A 21,006-nucleotide genomic window follows, 5' to 3' on the forward strand; every position below is an offset into this window, starting at 1 on the left:
AATCACAAGCACTGAAATTGAGATTGTGATTAAAAATCTTCCAAAAAACAGAAGCCCAGGACCAGATGGTTTCACAGGCGAATTCTATCAAACATTTATAGAAGAGCTAAAACCTATCCTTCTCAAACTCTTCCAAAATATAGCAGAGGGAGGAACACTCCCAAACTCATTCTACAAAGCCACCATCACCCTGATACCAAAACCAGACAAAGATGTCACAAAAAAAGAAAACTACAGGCCAAATTCACTGATGAACATAGATGCCAAAATCCTCAACAAAATACTAGCAAACAGAATCCAACAATACTTAAAATGACCATACAACATGATCAAGTACGGTTTATCCCAGGAATGCAAGGATTCTTCAATATATGCAAATCAAACAATGTGATATACCACATTAACAAATTGAAAGATAAAAACCATATGATAATCTCAATAGATGCAGAAAAAGCTTTTGACAAAATTCAGCACCAATTTATAAAAACTCTCCAGAAAGTAGGCATAGAGGGACCCTACATCAACATAATAAAGGTCATATATGACAAACCCACAGCCAACATGGTTCTCAATGGTGAAAAACTGAAACCATTTCCTCTAATATCAGGAAGAAGATAAGGTTGCCCACTCTCGTCACTATTATTCAACATAGTTTTGGAAGTTTTAGCCACAGCAATCAGATAAGAAAAAGAAATAAAAGGAATACAAATTGGAAATGAAGCAGTGAAACTGTCACTGTTTGCAGATCACATGATACTATACATAGAGAATCCTAAAGATGCTACCTGAAAACTACTAGAGGTAATCAATGAATTTGGTAGAGTAGCAGGATACAAAATTAATGCACAGAAATCTCTTGCGTTCCTTTACACTAATGGTGAAAAGTCTGAAAGAGAAATTAAGGAAACACTGCCATTTACCATTGCAACAAAATGAATAAAATACCTCGGCATAAACCTACCTAAGGAGACAAAAGACCTGTATGCAGAAAACTACATGACACTGATGAAAGAAATTAAAGATGATACCAACAGATGGAGAGATATACTATGTTCTTGGATTGGAAGAATCAACATTGTGAAAATGACTATACTACCCAAAGCAATTTACAGATTCAATGCAATCCCTATCAAACTACCAATGGCATTTTTCACAGAACTAGAACAAAAAATTGCACAATTTGTATGGAAACACAAAAGACCGCAAATAGCCAAAGCAATCTTGAGAAAGAAAAATGGAGCTGGAGGAATCAGGCTCCCGGATTTCAGACTATACTACAAAGCTACAGTAATGAAGACAATACGGTACTGGCACAAAAACAGAAATACAGATCAATGGAACAGGAGGGAAAGCCAAGAGATAAACCCATGCACATATGGTCAACTTATATTTGATAAAGGAGGCAAGAGTATACAATGGAGAAAAGACAGCCTCTTCAATAAGTGGTGCTGGGAAAACTGGACAGCTACATGTAAAAGAATGAAATTAGAATCCTTCCTAACACCATACACAAAATTAAACTCAAAATGGATTAAAGACCTAAATGTAAGGGCAGACAGTATAAAACTCTTAGAGGAAAACATAGGCAGAATACTCTATGACATAAATCACAGCAAGATTCATTTTGACCCACCTCCTAGAGAAATGGAAATAAAAACAAAAATAAACAAATGGGACCTAATGAAACTTAAAAGCTTTTGCACAGCAAAGGAAACCATAAATATAGATGAAAAGACAACCTTCAGAATGGGAGAAAATATTTGCAAATGAAGCAATTGACAAAGGATTAATCTCAAAAATATACAAGCACCTCATGCAGCTCAATATCAAAAAAGCAAACAATCCAATCCAAAAATGGGCAGAAGACCTAAATAGACATTTCTCCAAAGGAGATATACAGATGGCCAACAAACACATGAAAAGATGCTCAACATCACTAATCATTAGAGAAATGTAAACCAAAACTACAATGAGGTATCACCTCACACCGGTCAGAATGGCCATCATCAAAAAATCTACAAACAATAAATGCTGGAGAGGGTGTGAAGAAAAAGGAACCCTCTTGCACTGTTGGTAGGAATGTAAATTGATACAACCACTATGCAGAACAGTATGGAGGTTCCTTAAAAAACTAAAAATACAACTACCATATGACCCAGCAATCCCACTACTGGGCATATACCCTGAGAAAACCATAATTCAAAAAGAGTCATGTACCACAATGTTCACTGCAGCAATATTTACAATAGCCAGGACATGGAAGCAACCTAAGTGTCCATCAACAGATAAATGGATAAAGAAGATGTGGCACATATATACAGTGGAATATTACTCAGCCATAAAAAGAAACGAAATTGAGTTATTTGTAGTGAGGTGGATAGACCCAGAGTCTGTCATACAGAGTGAAGTAAATCAGAAAAAGAAAAACAAATACCGTACGCTAACACATATATATGGAATCTAAAAAACAAAATGGTTCTGATGAACTAGGGGCAGGACAGGAATAAGGACACAGACGTAGAGAATGGACTTGACGACACAGGGAGGGGGAAGGGTAAGCTGGGACAAAGTGAGAGAGTAGCATTGACACAGGTACACTACCAAATGTAAAACAGATAGCTAGTGGGAAGCAGCTGCATGGCAGGGGAAGATCAGCTCGGTGCTTTGCAACCACCTAGAGGGGTGGGATAACAGGGAGACACTTGAGCAAGAGGTTATGGGGATATACGTATGCATATAGCTGACATTTTGTTATACAGCAGAAACTAACACAACACTGTAAAGCAATTATACTCCAATAAAGATGTTAAAAAAAATAATAAAAAAATAAAGACTGTTACAAGGGATAAGGAAGAACACTACATAATGATCAAGGGAACAATCCAAGAAGATATAACAATTGTAAAAATATATGCACCCAACATAGGAGCACCTCAATATATAAGGCAAATGCTAACAACCATAAAAGGGGAAATTGACAGTAACACAATAAAAGTGGGGGACTTTAACACCCCACTTATACCAATGGTCAGATCATCCAGACAGAAAATCAATAAGGAACCACAGGCCTTAAATGACACATTAGACCATTCGGACTTAATTGATATTTATAAAACATTCTATCCAAAAGCACCAGAATACACTTTCTTCTCAGATGCACACAAAATATTCTCTAGGATAGATCACATCTTGGACCACAAATCAAGCCTCGGTAAATTTAAGACAATGGAAATCATATCAAGCATCTTTTCCAACCACAACACTCTCAGATTAGAAATAAATTACAGGAGGGGCTTCCCTGGTGGTGCAGTGGTTAAGAATCCACCTGCAAGTGCAGGGGACACGGGTTTGAGCCCTGGTCCGGGAAGATCCCACATGCCGTGGAGCAACTAAGCCCGTGCACCACAACTACTGAAGTCTGCACTCTAGAGCCTACGTACCACAACTACTGAGCCTGCACACCTACAGCCTGTGCTCCGCAACAAAGAGAAGCCACCACAATGAGAAGCCCACGCGCCGCAACAGAGTAGCTCCCACTCACCGAAACTAAAAGAAAGTCTGTGAGCAGCAACGAGAACCCAAAGCAGCCAAAAATAAAATAAGTAAATAAATAAATAAATAAATTTATTAAATATAAAAATAAAAGAAAGAAATTACAGGAAAAAACTGTAAAAAACATAAACACGAGGAGGCTAAACAATATGTTACTAAACAACCAATGGATCACTGAAGAAATCAAAGAGGAAATCAAAAAATACCTAGAGAAAAATGACAATGAAACATGACAATCTAAAATCTACGGGACACAGGAAAAGTAGTCCTAAGAGGAAAGTTTACAGCAATACAATATTACCTTAGGAAACAAGAAAAATCTCAAATAAACAACTTAACCTTACATTTAAAGCAACTAGAGAAAGAAAAACAAACAAAGCCCAAAGTTAGTAGAAGGAAAAAAATCATAAAGATCAGAGCAGAAATAAATGAAATAGAGACAAAGAAAACAAGATCAATGAAACTAAAAGCTGGTTCCTTGAAAAGATAAACAAAATTGATAAACCTTTAGCCAGACTCATCAAGAAAAATAGGGAAAGGGCTCAAATCAATAAAATTAGGACATTACTACAAGCAACTACACACCAATAAAATCGACAACCTAGAAGAAATGGACAAATTCTTAGAAAGGTACAATCTCCCAAGACTGAACCAGGAAGAAATAGAAAACATGAACAGACCAATCACAGGTACTGAAATTGAAACTGTGATTTTAAAATTTCCAACAAACAAAAGTCCAGAACCAGATGGCTTCACCGGCAAATTGTATCAAACATTTAGAGAAGAGTCAACACCTATCCTTCTGAAACTCTTCCAAAAAATTGCAGAGAAAGAAACACTCCTAAGCTCATTTTATGAGGCCACCATCACCCTGATACCAAAACCAGACAAAGATACCACAATAAAAGAAAATTACACATGGATGAACAGAGACACAAAAATCCTCAACAAAATACTAGCAAACCGAATCCAATAAACAATACGTTAAAAGGATCATACACCATGATCAAGTGGGATTTATCCCAGGGATGCAGGATTTTTCAATATATGCAAATCAGTGGGACACACCATATTAACAAACTGAAGAATAAAAACCATATATCATCTCAGTAGATGCAGGAAAAGCTTTTGACAAAATTCAACACCCATTTATGATAAAAGCTCTCCAGAAAGTTGGCATAGAGGGAACCCACCTCAACATAATAAAGGCCATATATGACAAACCCACAGAAACCCTTATTCTCAATGGTGAAAAACTGAAAGCATTTCCTCTAAGATCAGGAACAAGACAAGGATGTCCACTCTTGCCACTTTTATCCAACATAGTTATGGAAATCCTAGCCATGGAAAACAGAGAAGAAAAAGAAATAAAGGGAATCCATATTGCAAAGGAAAAAGTAAAACTGTCACTGTTTGCAGATGCCGTGATACCATACACAGAAAATCCTAAAGATGCTACCAGAAAACTACTAGAGCTCATCAATGAATTTGGTAAAGTTGCAGGATACTAAATTAATACACAGAAATGTTGCATTCTTATACACTAACAACAAAAGATCAGAAAAAGAAATTGAGGAAACAATCTCATTTACCATCGCATCAAAAAGAATACAATACCTAGGAATAAACCTACCTAAGGAGGCAAAAGACTTGTACTCTGAAAGCTATAAGATGCTGATGAAAGAAATCAAAGATAACACAGACAGATGGAGAAATATACCACGTGCTTGGATTGGAAGAATCAATGTTGTCAAAATGACTACACTACCCAAGTCAATCTACAGACTCTATGCAACCCCAGCAAATTACCAATGGCCTTTTTTACAGAAATAGAACAAAACAATTTTTTAATTTGTATGGAAACATAAAAGACCCCAAATAGTCAAAGCAATCTTGAGAAAGAAAAATGGAGCTGGAGGAATCAGGCTCCCTGACTTCAGACAATATAAAGCTACAATAATCAAAACAGTATAATATTGGCACAAAAACAAAAATATAGCTCAATGGAACAGGATAGAAAGTCCAGAGATAAACTCACGCACCTATGGTGAACTGATCTACGACAAAGGAGGCAAGAATATACAATGGAGAAAAGACAGCCTCTTCAGTAAGCAGTGCTGGGAAAACTGGACAGCTTTATGTGAAAGAATGAAATTAGAACACTCCCTAACACCATACACAAAAATATACTAAATATGGATTAAAGACCTAAATGTAAGGCCGGATACTATAAAACTCTTAGAGGAAAACATAGGCAGAACACTCTCTGACATAACTGTAGCAATACCTTTTTGGATCCACCTCCTAGAGTAACTAAAATAAAACAAAAATAAACAAATGGGACCTAACTAAACTTAAAAGCTTTTGCACAGCAAAGGAAACCATAAACAAAATGGAAAGACAACCCACAGAACAGGAAAAAATGTTTGCAAGCAAAGTGACCAACAAGGGATTAATCTCCAAAATATACAAACAGCTCACACAGCCCAATATTAAAAAAACAAACAATCCAATCAAAAACTGGGCAGAAGATCTAAATAGACATTTCTCCAAAGAAGACACACAGATGGCCAAAAGCACATGAAAAGATGCTCAACATCACTTATTACTAGAGAAATGCAAATCAAAACTACCATGAGGTATCACCTCACACCTGTCAGAATGGCCATCCTCAAAAAAATCTACAAACAATAAACAAATGCTGAAGAGGGTGTGGAGAAAAGGGAACCCTCCTACACTGTTGGTTGGAATGTAAATTGGTAAAATGTAAATTGGTACAACCATTTTATATATATATATATATATATATATATATACACAATACAGTATGCTATATATACATATATTACTGACTCACTTTGCTGTACACGTGAAACTAACACATTGTTAATCAACTATACTCCAATAAAAATTTTTTAAACCACAATGAGATATTACCTCACACCTGTCAGAATGACTATCCTCAAAGACAACAAATAACAAGCATTGATGAGGATGTGGAGAAAAGGGAACCCTCATGCACTGTCAGTAGAAATATAAATTGGTACAGCCACTATGGAAAACAGTATGGAAGTTCCTCAGAAAATTAAAAAAGAACACTACCCTATAATGCAGCAATTCCATTTCTGGGTGTTTTTCTAAGGAAAACAAAAACACTAATTTGAAATATATATGTACCCCTATGTTCCTTGTAGCATTATTTACAATAGTCAAGATATAGAAGCAACCTAAATGTCCATCAACAGATGAATCAATAAAATTTCAACCATTCTTGTAGGTAGGGCCCACTTTCATAGGTGTGAGACCTGTGTAGTCATACAATGCTCTCCGATTAGTTTCCAGCCTATTTTGAATTTTTTAAGAATATTTGAACTAGGTGCCCCACCTTTTCATTTTGCACTGAGCCTTACATATTATGTGGCTAGTCCTGCTTAGGGGTGTAGTGATATCCCATTGTGATTTTATTTTTATTTCTGTAACTAATAGTGTTAAATATTTCTTCATGAGCTAATCAGTCATTAGTATATTTCCTTTGTGAAGTGTCTATTCAAGTCTTTTGCCCACTTTTTAATTTTTATTATGGTAAAATACCCATAACATAAAATTTACCATCTTAACCTTTTTAAACCATACAGTTCATTCACATGGTTATGCAACCAATCCCCAGAACTCTTTATCTCATAAAACTGAAACTCTATACCCATTAAATAATTCCCCACTACCCCCCTCCCACAGCCCCTGGCAACCACCACTCTCTAGCCCATAAATTTGACAACTCTAGGTACCTCACATAAGTAGAATAATATTTGTCTTTTTGTGACTGGCTTCTTTCACTTAGCTTATGTCCCCAAGGTTTATTCATGCTGTAGCATATATCAGAATTTCCTTCTTTCTTAAGGCTGGGTAAAATTTCATTGTATGTATATATCACATATTGTTTGTCTACTCATTAGTCAATGAATGTTGAGTTGCTTCTACCTTTCAGCTATTGTGAATAATGCTGCTAAAAACACGGGTGTATACATATTTCTTTCAGACCTTACTTTCAATTCTTTAGGTATATACACAGAGGTGGAATTACCAGATCATACGTTAATTCAATTTTTAATTTTTGAGTAACCACCAGACTGCTTTCCATAGCAATGGCACCATTTGACATCCCACCAACAGTGTACAAGGATTCCAATTTCTCTACAATTTCACAAACATTTGTTATGTTTTTTTTTTAATAGTACCCATCCTAATGGATGTGAGGTGGCATCTCATTGTGGTTTTGATTTGCATTTTCTTAATGATTAGTGATGTTGAAGATCTTTTCATGTACCTATATACCATTTATACATCTTCTGTGGAGAAATATTTATTCAAGTCCTTTGCCCATTTCCAATCCAGGTTGTTTGTAGTTGTCTTTTGCCAATTTTGAATTGGAATATTTGTCTTTTAGTGTTGAGTTTTAAGAGTTCTTTATATATTCTGGATATATGTTATTTGTCAAACAAATATTTTTGTCAGTATTTTCGCCTTCTTTGTACTTTGCCTATTTTCTTAATGATACATTTTGATATGCAGATCTTTCAGATTTTGATGAAGTCTAATTTATTATATTTTTATGAATAGTGCTAGTTCACTTAGCTTAAGTCACTAGTACACTAGTGACTTTGTAGAAACCTTAGAATTTTCAGTGTAGACCATCACATCGCTTAAGAAGAAACAGTTTTACATATTGTTTTACAATCTACATAACTTTATTCCTTTTGCTTGCCTTAATGTACTAGCTAGAACCTCCAATACAATGTTGAATGGGGTAGTAAGAGCAGACACTGTTCTTGATATTAAAGAGAAAGTATTCAGTCTTTCATCATTAAGTATGATGCTAGCTCTAGGTATTTTGTAGGTATTCTGTATTAGACTGATAAAGTCTCCTTTTATGCCTAGTTTTGTTGAAAATTTTTTATCAAGAATGAGTGCTGAATTTTGTCAAATGTTTTTCTGCAATCATTGAGCTGATTATATTTTTCTATTTAATCACTTGATACAGTAAATTACACTGATAGTTTCAAATTTTAAACCAAACTTACATTTCTAAAACCCCCACTTATTCAATGTAATATAGTTTTAATATATTGCTAGATTATATTTACTCATATATTGTTAAGGGTTTTACGTCTCTATAAAGGATACTGGTCTGTAATTTTTTTTTCTTGTAATATCTTTATCAGGATTTTGTATCAAAAAACTAGTTGAGAATTGTTTCCCCTCTTCTATTTTTTGAAAGAATTTGTAGAACACTGGCATTATTTCTTCCTGAAGTGTGTGTTAGAATTCACCTGAGAACTTCCAGATCAGGATTTTCTCTAGGAGATTTTTTTGAATTTTATTTAATTTTTTTTATACAGCAGGTTCTTATTAGTTATCTATTTTATACATACTGGTGTATATATGTGAATCCCAATCTCTCAATTTGTCCCACCACACCACCCCCCCACACTTCCCCCCTTGGTGTCCATACATTTGTTCTCTACATCTGTGTCTCTATTTCTGCCCTGCAAACTGGTTCATCTGTACCATTTTTCTGGATTCCACAAATATGCATTAATATATGATATTTGTTTTTCTCTTTCTGACTTGCTTCACTCTGTATGACAGTCTTTAGGTCCAACCACATCTCTACAAATGACCCAATTTCGTTCCTTTTTATGGATAAGTAATATTCCATTGTATATATGTACCACATCTTCTTTATCCATTCGTCTGTCAATGGGCATTTAGGTTGCTTCCATGACCTGGCTATTGTAAATAGTGTTGCAATGAACACTGGGGTGCATGTGTCTTTCTGAATTATGGTTTTCTCTGGGTATATGCCCAGTAGTGGGATTGCTGGGTCATATGGTAATTCTCTTTTTAGTTTTTTTAGGAACTTCCATACTGTTCTCCATAGTGGCTGTATCAATTTACATTCCAACCAACAATGTAAGAGGGTTCCCTTTTCTCCACACCCTCTCCAGCATTTGTTTGTAGATTTTTTTGATGATGGCCATTCTGACCGGTGTGAGGTGATACCTCATGGTAGGTTTGATTTGCATTTCTCTAATAATTAGTGATGTTGAGCATCTTTTCATGTGCTTTTGGCCATCTGTATGTCTTCTTTGGAGAAATGTCTATTTAGATCTTCTGCCCCTTTTTTGATTGGGTTGTTTGTTTTTTTGATATTGAGCTGCATGAACTCTTTATATATTTTGGAGATTAATCCTTTGTTGATTCGTTTGCAAATATTTTCTCCCATTCTGAGGGCTGTCTCTTTGTCTTGTTTATAGTTTCCTTTGCTGTGCAAAAGCTTTTAAGTTTCATTAGGTCCCATTTGTTTATTTTTGTTTTTATTTCCATTACTCCAGGAGGTGGGTCAGAAGAGATCTTGCTGTATTTATGTCATAGAGCGTTCTGCCTATGTTTTCCTCTAAGAGTTTGATAGTGTCTGGTCTTACATTTAGGTCTTTAATCCATTTTGAGTTTATTTTTTTGTGTATGGTGTTAGGGAGTGTTCTAATTTCATTCTTTTACATGTAGCTGTCCAGCTTTCCCAGCACCACTTATTGAAGAGACTGTCTTTTCTCCATTGTATATCCTTGCCTCCTTTGTCATAGATTAGTTGACCATAGGTGCGTGGGTTTATCTCTGGGATTTCTATCCTGTTCCATTGATCTATATTTCTGTTTTTGTGCCAGTACTATATTGTCTTGATTACTGTAGCTTTGTAGTATAGTCTGAAGTCAGGGAGTCTGATTCCTCCAGCTCCATTTTTCTTTCTCAAGATTGCTTTGGTTAGTCAGGGTCTTTTGTGTCTCCATACAAATTTTAAGATTTTCTTCTTCTAGTTCTGTGAAAAATGCCATTGGTAGTTTGATAGGGATTGCACTGAATCTGTAGATTGCTTTGCATAGCATAGTCATTTTCACAATATTGATTCTTCCAATCCAAGAACATGGTATATCTCTTCTCTAGGAGATTTTTGATGACAAATTCAATTTCCCTGATATATGGCTCTTCAGATGTACTGTTTCATCTTGTGTCAGTTTTTAGGAAGTTAGGTTTTCCAAGAAATTTGCCCATATATACAATGGAATATTACTCAGCCATAAAAAGGAACGAAATTGGGTCATTTGCAAAGATGCGGATGGACCTAAAGACTGTCATACAGAGTGAAGTAAGTCAGAAAGAGAAAAACAAGTATCATATATTAACGCATATATGTGGAATCTAGAAAAAAATGGTACAGATGAACTGGTTTGCAAGGCTGAAACAGAGACACAGATGTAGAGAACAAACGTATGGACAGCAAGGGGGAAAAGCGGGGGTGGGGGTGGTGGTGGCGGTGGGAAGAATTGGGTGATAAATATATACACTAATATGTATAAAATCGATAACTAATAAGAACCTGCTGTATAAAAAAGTTAAATTTAATTAAATTTAAAAAAAAAGAAATTTGCCCATTTCATCTAAGTTTCAAATTTATTGATATAATATTGTCCATGACATTCCTTTGTTATCCTTTTAATATTTACAGTATCTATATGGTAATGTCCTATTTTATTCCTGCCTTCAGTGAATTTTACTCTCTCTCCTTTTGTAATCAACCCTGCTAGGGGCTTATCAATTTTATTAATATTTTCAAAGAACCAACTTCTGATTTCATTAATTTTTGTCTTTGTCTCTCTTATTTCTTTGATCTCTCTTTTCATTTTTATTATTTCCTTTAGTCTACTTTCTATGGGTTTCATTTGCTCACCTCTTTTCAGTATCTGGATGAAAACCTAGGTCATTTCTCCTTTTCTAAAATAAACATTATTTATAAATTTCCCTACAAGAACTGCTTTAGTTGCATCCCACAAATTTTGGCATATTGTATTTTTATGATCATTCAGTTTAAAATAATTTCTAATTTTCCTTGTGATTCCTTCTTTGGCCTATGAGTTATTTACTAGTATAATGCTTAATTTCCAAATATTTAGGCTTTTCCAGATATCCTATGGTTACTTATTTGTAATTTAATTCTGTTGTAGTGAGAGAATATACTCTATAAGACTTTAATATTTTTAAATGTATGGCCCAGCATATGGTCTATCTTGGTAAACAACCTAAGTGCACTTCAAAAGAATTTACAGTTGTAGCTATAATGTTCTACAAATGTCAATTAAGTCAAGGTAGTTAATAATGTTGTTCAAATTTTGTATATTCTTACCAATTTTCTTCTAGTTGCATCAGTTGCTGAAAGAGGGTTATTACAACCCACAAATATAATAATGAAATTATCTATTTCTCATTTTAGTTTTTTAAGTTTTTGCTTCACGTATATTGAAGCTCTGCTATTAAGAACAAATACATTCATGACTGTTATATCTTCCTGATGAACTGATACCTTTATCATTACCAAATGCTCCTTAGGATCTCTGATAATACTCCTTGTATTTCAATCTATTTTATGTGTTATAAATATTGTCATCCCAGCTTTTCTATGCTTACTGTTTGTATGGTATATGATATATCTTTTTCCATATTTTTACTTCAACTTCCTTTTATCTTTATATTAAATAAAGTGTGTCTCTTGCAGGGAGCATATAGTGTGGCCTTGACTTTTTTATCCAGACTAACAATTCCAAGGCTCCACCCCAAACCTACTCAAGCTCAATTTTCAATGTATGGGTAAGGAATATGAAGACATATATATACACACACGTACATATATTCTAAGCTGCTTAGATGATTTTAACATAGATAAACCAAAGACGTGCACTCTACTACAACTAAAAGGATTGATCCCCACAATCTCAAAAGATAATGATTAAAAATAATTGCTACAATATAAATAAAGGGCTTAAAATTCCTAAATTCTCATCTATGTGCTAGTATTTTTAAAATAAAAATAAGGATTCCAAATACCTTTATCTCATAAACATTCAGTTGCTTGCTTTCTGCTGTACTTTTTTTTTTTAAGGCCTTATTCTGTTAAAAGTTAAAAATAAAGAATTATGTTTAATATCAAAGTGATTCAAACTTGCACTGTCACTGACTTAGACTAAAATTACTAAAGTAAAGGAAAGCATTATTCTCTAAAACTGTAGTGAAAACATAGGTTTGTTTTTTTTTTTAATAGTTTTATTTTGAGAATCAGTACATACCTCCTGCTGGAGTTCTTCAATAAACTTACTTTTATTTTCAACTTGTTTCCTTAAATTGTTACACTAAAAAATCAAGAGAAATTTAAAATATTTTATTCAATATTCCAGTCAAAATAAATAATTTCAAACTAACAAAAATATTAGCATAGAGATCACTTCAAAAATCATGTCGTTAAATAATTCCATTAATGTCAAAAATTATGTGAACAAGTACAAATTTCAATAGATTATCTCAGTACAAATTTGAAATTCTTAAAATGTCTTAATCTACTTAAAGAACACATGAATTCAATTACTTTAAGGGAAAAGTACCTTTTACGTAATCCCATACAGAGGGCTGAATTATATAATTAATTGGATTTTGGAAAACCAGCCAGAGGATTAACTATAATTTGTCTTCTTTCTTATTCATTATTCCCCATTTATCATTTATGAGATCTCTTTTACTTATTATATTTGGGGAAGGGGAATAATATAATACTCTATCTCCTCCTAAATATATTCTAATTCCTCTTACAGAAATACCATCTAAATCAATTTTTTTTAATATCTCACTTTGAGGGACTATTTCACCTGGCTACACGTATAGAATTGGATTAAGAGGTACTAGCCCAAGAAATATATGGAGTACCATAAAAGCAGCACAGATTTCTAAAGGGTCCTAAAACATCACAGATATATAAGCTGTTCTAATTTCCATCAAAGTAGAAAGAAAATCCAACGGAAAAAAATTTTAATATCCACCATTAGCACAAAATGCTGTGTTAAATATTTTTCTTGAAACAGTCATATGTAGTCATAGTCAGCAACTATTCTGAAACTGAATAAGGTATGATACTGAGGTTTACAAGTGATTTATCTAAATTTTAATGTGCACCATCCCCCTCAATGGTCTATTTCAGAAAACTCAAAAGAAAACTGAAGAAGAAAAGCCATAGAAAAGTGAGAAACATTTTACTCATTATCGTGCCAATTGGCAGGTATAAACATATTAGGTGAAACTGTTTGTGTATACAATTTTTATTTATTAAAAAAATCAAAGACTTCCATTTTTGACAGAAAAATCACCTAGATACTCTGAACAACTTTCCTGATAAAAATTATTTAAAAGTAAATGTCTAAAACATAAGGTATCTGCCTACTTGAAATTACAACTTTGAAGTGTAGTAACAGTAGGTTTGGGGCTAGCATCAAAGCCAGCATTTGGCCTACGGGTATCTGCTGAACCTACCTAGGGTAAAAGAGATAGGAAATAAAACTCAGGGCTCACTAAAGGTAGAGAATCCAATAAGAGAACCCTGCATAGAGTCACAAACCCAAAGGACTACCTACTCAGTGAAAGCGTAAACAAGAAATAAATCTGCCACACAGAAGGGTACAGTAAGGAAACTTGTCTGTCTTGATCCTGGCACTGAGTGAACGGTATGAAAACTGTCCTGAAAATTTGTAGCCATGAAGTGGCCTTATACTGGGGAGGGGAGCGGGGCGGTCATTTATAGCTGGATTCATGCTATCTCTATAATCTCAAAAAACTTCAAATGGAGAATTTACTTTAAAATGGGCTCCTCGTTAGTAGTGTCCCCAAGAAAATCTTTCTGGGAGGATACCAATTTCAACACAAGCCTCAAAGAATTACCACAGGTAAAAAACCAAGGAATCAAAAAACATAAATAAGGCTCAAAGAATAAAAAGTCAGCAGAAAGAACAAAGAGCAAAATCAGACCTGAAAAAGACTTCAGATATTGATATTATCAGACAAAGAATATCATATTAAAATATATTAAATATTTTTTAAAATTAAAGACTTGAAACTATGAAAAAGAAATGAGAGACCATAAAAGACAATTGAGCAGATTTTAAAAAGAACTAATTAAAACTTCAGTAATGAAAAATGTAATTAAAATTTAAAACTCAATAGACAGGAAAATAGGTTACTTCTTGGCCTTACCACATGAATGCTGAACAAATTTTTAAAATATCAGTTTGAAGTATCACCAGATTATTAACTTTGCCCAAAAAAGCACATGTTTTATGTATTTCTCCGTTCTTCAGACCATCAAAACTTATTCCCTTGAGAGTTAATATTGATGATCATATTTTTCTGCTACTCAGCTTTTCCTAAAAAACTATCTTTATAACTGACATTACTACATATTATAAAAACCATCTTTATAACTGTAATTATGACAGTTCAAAAAAATATGTATATTTTACTAAAAGGATAATGACATCAGATCTATCAACTTTGTCATTTTGACTGGCCCATCTCAGTGTCCCCTATTTCTGAATAAACTAATGAAAATTAAAGTAACTTAAGTTTTCAATCCTTTTAAATTTAAATAATATCCAAATTTAGGACTAATTAATATATTTGGTGGAATACCCAGAAATTCTTGAAAAGATTTTAAACTATTACAGTTATTTTTAAGTCAAATAATTCATGTACAAAAAATCAAAGAATTTTATTCACCAGAATTCTAGGTAGAAGAAAATAGTGTTAATTATTAGAGGTCGGAGCTTCAGAAAGTGAACTATGCTTTCCAAAGGACTACTCACTGACTCACTATACAGAAGGTCAAGTTTAAGACAAGTGTGTGGTGAAGGGCAGAGAAGGGAAAAGTGAATTGGTATTGCCAGCCAGGCAGTAAAAACATTTCACATAAAGAAAGCAGAAATTTTTCTGCAGCTCCCTTGATTGTAAGAATTGGAGAGATATCTAAGAATGATTTTTAAAAGCATCTTGCCACTCTAAAGATAACCACAACAAATGCAGCTGATGAGAGAATGAAATTTGGGGAAAGGGAAGAGATAGCTAAAGAGCAGTTTAATGAAGCTTTGCTCTTTGAAGCATTATGCAAAAACTCCTAATCCCAGAGCCTCTTCAAAGAAACCTGCAGTAAAAATCCTATACTATTCCTCTGGGAGGGGGAAGGGTAAGCTGGGACAAAGTGAGAGAGTGGCATGAACTTATATATACTACCAAATGTAAAATAGATAGCTAGTAGGAAGCAGCCGCATAGCACAGGGCGATCAGCTCAGTGCTTTGTGACCACCTAGAGAGGTGGGATAGGGAGGTTGGGAGGGAGACACAAGAGGGAGGAGATATGGGGATATATGTATATGTATAGCTAATTCACTTTGTTATAAAGCAGAAACTAACACACCATTGTAAAGCAATTATACTCCAATAAAGATGTTAAAAAAAAAAATCCTATACTATTCCTGAAAGCCTTCAAAGTGGAATTGAGATTTCTTTGTACAGGACAATGTAAAGGTTGGCCCTAAAGAATCTAGCCATACATATTTTGTTACAAAGTCTCTATTGCTAAATATTTTTCACATTTGATAATACCTTGTTTTCTAATATCTTCATTTGTTTATCTTTTTTTACGACTTCACATTCAATGCTTCGAGCCTAAAAAATATTATTTGACATCAGATTTTAAAAAAATGTTAACAGAATTTCTATTTTCTGAGTATCTTTTAGACATGGAATTATAAAGCTTAGTCTTATATTTCTACAAAAACAGTTATCAGCTCTCCCAGTTTAGTTCAGTAACCTTTTTTAAAAAAGAAACTCTTTTTGTGTCTATATGTCAATGTTCATTATTCTTATCTTAGCGTAGTATCACTTTACAATATTTTATTAGCTTTCCCAGTTTATACTGAATTTTTTAAAACTATATATAAATGTTTATAATCTGTTAAATATGTCTTTCACAAACATTTGTTAAACTGAACTTTGTAACAATCCAATGATATAGAAAAGTAGGTATTATTATCCCCACTTTAGAGATGAGAAAACAAAGGCTCAGATAAACTACGTATGAAATAATAAATGTCTGAACTAATGTAGTGGATTGGGATAAAAGAAGAGTGTAATGAATTTCAATGTCAGGCAAAATATCCAAGAAATATTTGCAATTTGAATTCTTTCCAGGAAACTGTTTCAGTAGGTAAATTGAAATCCAACCATGGAAAGCTGAAACATGCTATCAATTTGTCTTGCATTTCGTTTTTTTTTTCCTTAACTCATCATTAATATTTTCTACTTTGGTAAAATAAATTTAAGTTCTTAGTGGAAGATTTTTATTTTACATTAAACATCAAATTCATGTTTTTCCCTACACCAACAAAATTAGTGTTTTGAAGCAGCCTCTGATACAAATTTTAAAGTAGTGAATTACATACCAAGTCTTTAGGAGATTAAATTCATTTTTTTCGGGTTGAATTTAACTAATAAATATGAAACTGAAAGAAAAAATAGCTTTTTGAGAAAAAAATGTGATATAGTCTAAAGAATGTTAGAGAGGCAGCTCTACCACTTCTTAGTCAGGTAGCTTTTCAAGTTTTTACCCTTTGAAGGCCCGACTTCCTAATTCATAAAATGAGGACAAAAATGACTTCCAGTTTAAGATAGCATACATAATCTAGAATGTTCCTGCTCATTGCAAGCCCTTAAAAATATAGTTCATCTCAGCCTTAGACTATTCCAATAGTCTTAAAACTCTCCAACGTATAAATAAAATTATGACACTTCTCAGGTGAAAACTCTTCAATAACCTCAAACTCCTAAATATAGCTATGTGGCCTTAAATGATCTACCCTCATTTTTCCCCACCCTCATTTTTCCCCATCTTCATCTCTCCACTCTCATCTCCTCGTCTCTCATCTTTCCCTCCTCTCTCCACTCTCACCACTATCTTAAACTCCACCTTTCAGCCAAGATAAACTTTGTCTAGTTGCTTAAATATGATGGGCTCTCTCATACTTCATATACAATGTGTGTATGTGTGTGTGTGTGTGTGTGTGTGTGTGTGTGTTTGTAACTTGGAATACTCTTCTTCTCCCTGATATACTTGTGCCCACACCTCTGCCTTCCACTAATTCCTATTAATCAGAGGTTTCAAAATGAATGTTGCTTCTTCCAGGAAGCTTGTCCTGACTCAAGTTTAGATAGATGCCCTTTCCATGGGCTCCAACAGCAATTACATAGAAGATCTATGTTTTGGTCTGGCCAGCATCCTTCCCTGCAAAGACTCTTTCAGTGTAAATTTCACAGTAATCCTGCTTAGTTCATAAAGCTTGATGGAGACTGATATGTCTCCAAGGATGGCAATGCAGGTCAGGCTTAGACAGATTACTCTATCCCCTAATTGCAATGAATGGCTCAGGTATAAGTGAGCTAAACTAGGCCAGAGTCCTCTCTAAGATTTTTTTCAGAGCTTTCAAGACTATTTTTTATAGCCTTCCAACTTATTCCAGTGCCTTTCACCTCTCCCTATTCCATTCTTAAAAATTAAAGATGTTACTCGTCTAATAAAAAAAACTTAATTAGATCACTATTGTCCACCAAAACAAATTAAAACCAAACTTAGCACCCAGAACAGTGCCTGGCACATCGTAGGTAGTCAATAATATTTGTGGAATGAGTGAAAAAACACAGTCAAGGCTTTCACAATCTAGGTTGATCAGCACAATCTATTTTGGCACCCTTTTCTCCCTCTACGTATGTTATATACTATAATCACATCACATACTTTATACTATTCCACTTTTGTGATAATCTTCCCTAAAAGCCTTCTTCCTATCTCAACTCTTTGAAATCATTTCCACCAATGCACAACACAAATTTATTAATCAATTTATCAGTATATTTCATATTACTAAAGCATGAGCCTTTTATTTAGCCTAAAATATAAATCAACATTTATAAATGCTCACTATTTAAAGAAATTTAGAATCATGCCACTATTTCTTCTAGATATAAACCACATAAGCAAAATAACCCAACATGGCCCATATTTTTAAGGTCAATAGCTTACAACAGCCCTTGGCCCACTAATTATTTATACAATAGTATACTTTTTTTTGACACGTGGTATTGCTTTTATGATTTAAAATTTTGTGATAGAACCTTTTATTAAATACAACATACATTTTCTTCACTCTTGTCCAATTTACATTTAACTTCATCTCCTTTCTGTTTTAGTTCTTCTTTCACAGATTCCAGTTCATTCCTTAAAGAAATGGAAGAGTGACATTGTAATAAAATCTATATTTTCATTTTATTCCCTTTCTGGAATTTCTAAAATGGTTGACTATTTAATTTTTTGTTGGTTTATATTTTCATTTTGTTTGATAATTTTTCATGCATTAATGTCAATAAGCACACTTCTACATTTAAATTAATTTATACATTTATTTTGAAATTACTTAGATCTTCATAGCCATTTTTCCATAAAAAAAGAAACTCCTAGATAGGACAACTTATTTCTTATTTAAGTCAAAATTTCACTTTACTGTTTTCTTAGTCATAAATTAGTCATCATTCTAAGACATAGTCATAATGTTGTACAGATAAATTAGGGACATACATACCAGTGATTTTAAAGAAGAACTACATGACTGAGATATTTGCATATACCTGTATCCTTATATACGTACAGAGTATCTCTGGAAACATACACAAGAAACCATGATACCTCTGGGGAGGGAAACTAGGTATCAGGAAGACAAAAGGCAAGCAAAACAGTTTTCTTTCCCCATGTCCCTTTGTCCTTTTGATTTTTACACCACATGCATGTATTATCCTTTCAAATTTTTTTCAATTTAAAATCTGTCTGTTGCACATGAGAACAATGGTGTTTTGTCTCAGAAGGATATTTAAAGCTATTTCTAATTGTAGACTCTCTTGTTACTACAACTGATATGTTACTGGGTCTAATGTAAATGCATGGAATAGTATTCAATCACGTGGAATAACTTGGCCTTGTAAAAACTGAATCTAGGATGTTTACTCTTCAACTGAGTTTAAAATTTTTAATTGGCATATTCTTACTTTTCCTAAATATATTTTTATTTACAGTTCTGTAAGTCCATAGAGTAGGCAGATGTACAAAAAGATATTTTCCAAACAACTTGAATTCTCTTAAATTAAAAGCAGCCTTTCCCTAAAAAATATCTTCACTTTTTATCCCCAAAATGTACAGCGGCTTAATCACAGATTTAATCTATAAATAACAGTTACTTCTGAAGAAGAAAAGTAAGCATAAAGGACATAAGTAATCTTTAGAAGCATAGTAAAAGATGACTTTCCAAATATGGGAAATAGTAACAGTGAAGTGCCAGGCACTGTGCTCAGCACTTTATTCACATTTCCTCATGTAATCCCCAGACAGTCCTATGAGGGAGATATATTAGGTCTAAGGAAATATCAAATAATTTACAATAGCTAAGTTTTAATGACCACATTCTTTAATCAAACAAATCAAAACTTAATACATCAGAATGTAAGTACAAACAAGATCCCCCAAATATTTGGAAATCGTCTAAATTACTAATGGATTAAAAGGAAACTTAAAATACAAAAACAGATTATTTAGAAAAGAATAAACATGAAAACACTGCATATCAAAAACCAGGTCACAGATCTACAGTAGTGTTAGAAAGTAAATTGATACCTTGAAATGTTTTTCATTATTTGAAAAAGAGAAAGATAAACCAAATATCAATATATTGATTTTTAAATATATCAATTTTTAAAGTAACTAAAGAAAATATTAATATTTGATTGCAGGCAGGAAAAAGATTCGTAAGTATAAAAGCAATGGGAAAAAATTTCAAAAGGAAAGAATTAGATTTAATACAAAATTTTTTTTTAAAACTTCTGTATAACAAAAAAATTACCCAAAGTGAAAGGAAAACAACAGGTTAGGGAAAATATGTGCTTTAAATAAAATAAGATAAAGGATTAATATGGTTTTTAAAGCTTAAATAAATGAGTAAGAAAATAATCAAGATATCAAAATATTAGTGGGCAACAGGTATAAGCAATTTACAGAGAAGAAACTCTAGCAAACACACACGAAAAATTCCAAAGCTTACCAAAAACATGAAAATTATAAATCATAAGAACTATGAGTTGTTTCTACCTGTTATATTATCGAATAAATTAATGATAATACCCAAAAGTAATTAAAACATTTGGAACCAGCGTTTTCATAAAATATTGGTTGTATTGCATGGTTTACAACCGATAAAACCTATTAGAAACCATTGGTCTATAAAAAGTAATTGAAATAATTATTCCTATGACTCAATAAATTCACACTGGAAATTTATCCTATAAGAAAAAAATCTGTATGTCCCAAAATGTTTACTACAGTATTCTTTATGATAGTGAAAAACTGGAAAATGTAAATATCCAAACTAAAATATTGTTATATCCACATGACTGACTGGCATACAAGCATTAAAATAGATGATTGTGAAAACAACT

The 21,006-nt window shown here is 33.2% G+C and overlaps 1 protein-coding gene across 2 annotated transcripts in view; it reads right to left on the reverse strand.

Annotated features, from left to right (window-relative positions):
* The window catches only part of SYCP1 (synaptonemal complex protein 1), a 164,667-nt gene that overhangs the window by 44,941 nt on the left and 98,720 nt on the right, over positions 1-21,006 (reverse strand). For both annotated transcript variants that reach the window (XM_061186137.1, XM_061186136.1), the window contains exons 20-22: positions 18,664-18,745; positions 12,726-12,788; positions 12,487-12,549 (exon numbers count right to left, since the gene is read on the reverse strand). In XM_061186137.1, the coding sequence (XP_061042120.1) occupies positions 12,487-12,549; positions 12,726-12,788; positions 18,664-18,745 (208 nt within the window). The remainder of the gene's footprint in view (positions 1-12,486; positions 12,550-12,725; positions 12,789-18,663; positions 18,746-21,006) is intronic.

This window comes from Eubalaena glacialis, chromosome 3 (assembly GCF_028564815.1).
Source record: "Eubalaena glacialis isolate mEubGla1 chromosome 3, mEubGla1.1.hap2.+ XY, whole genome shotgun sequence".
In the NCBI taxonomy this organism is placed as follows: domain Eukaryota; kingdom Metazoa; phylum Chordata; class Mammalia; order Artiodactyla; family Balaenidae; genus Eubalaena; species Eubalaena glacialis.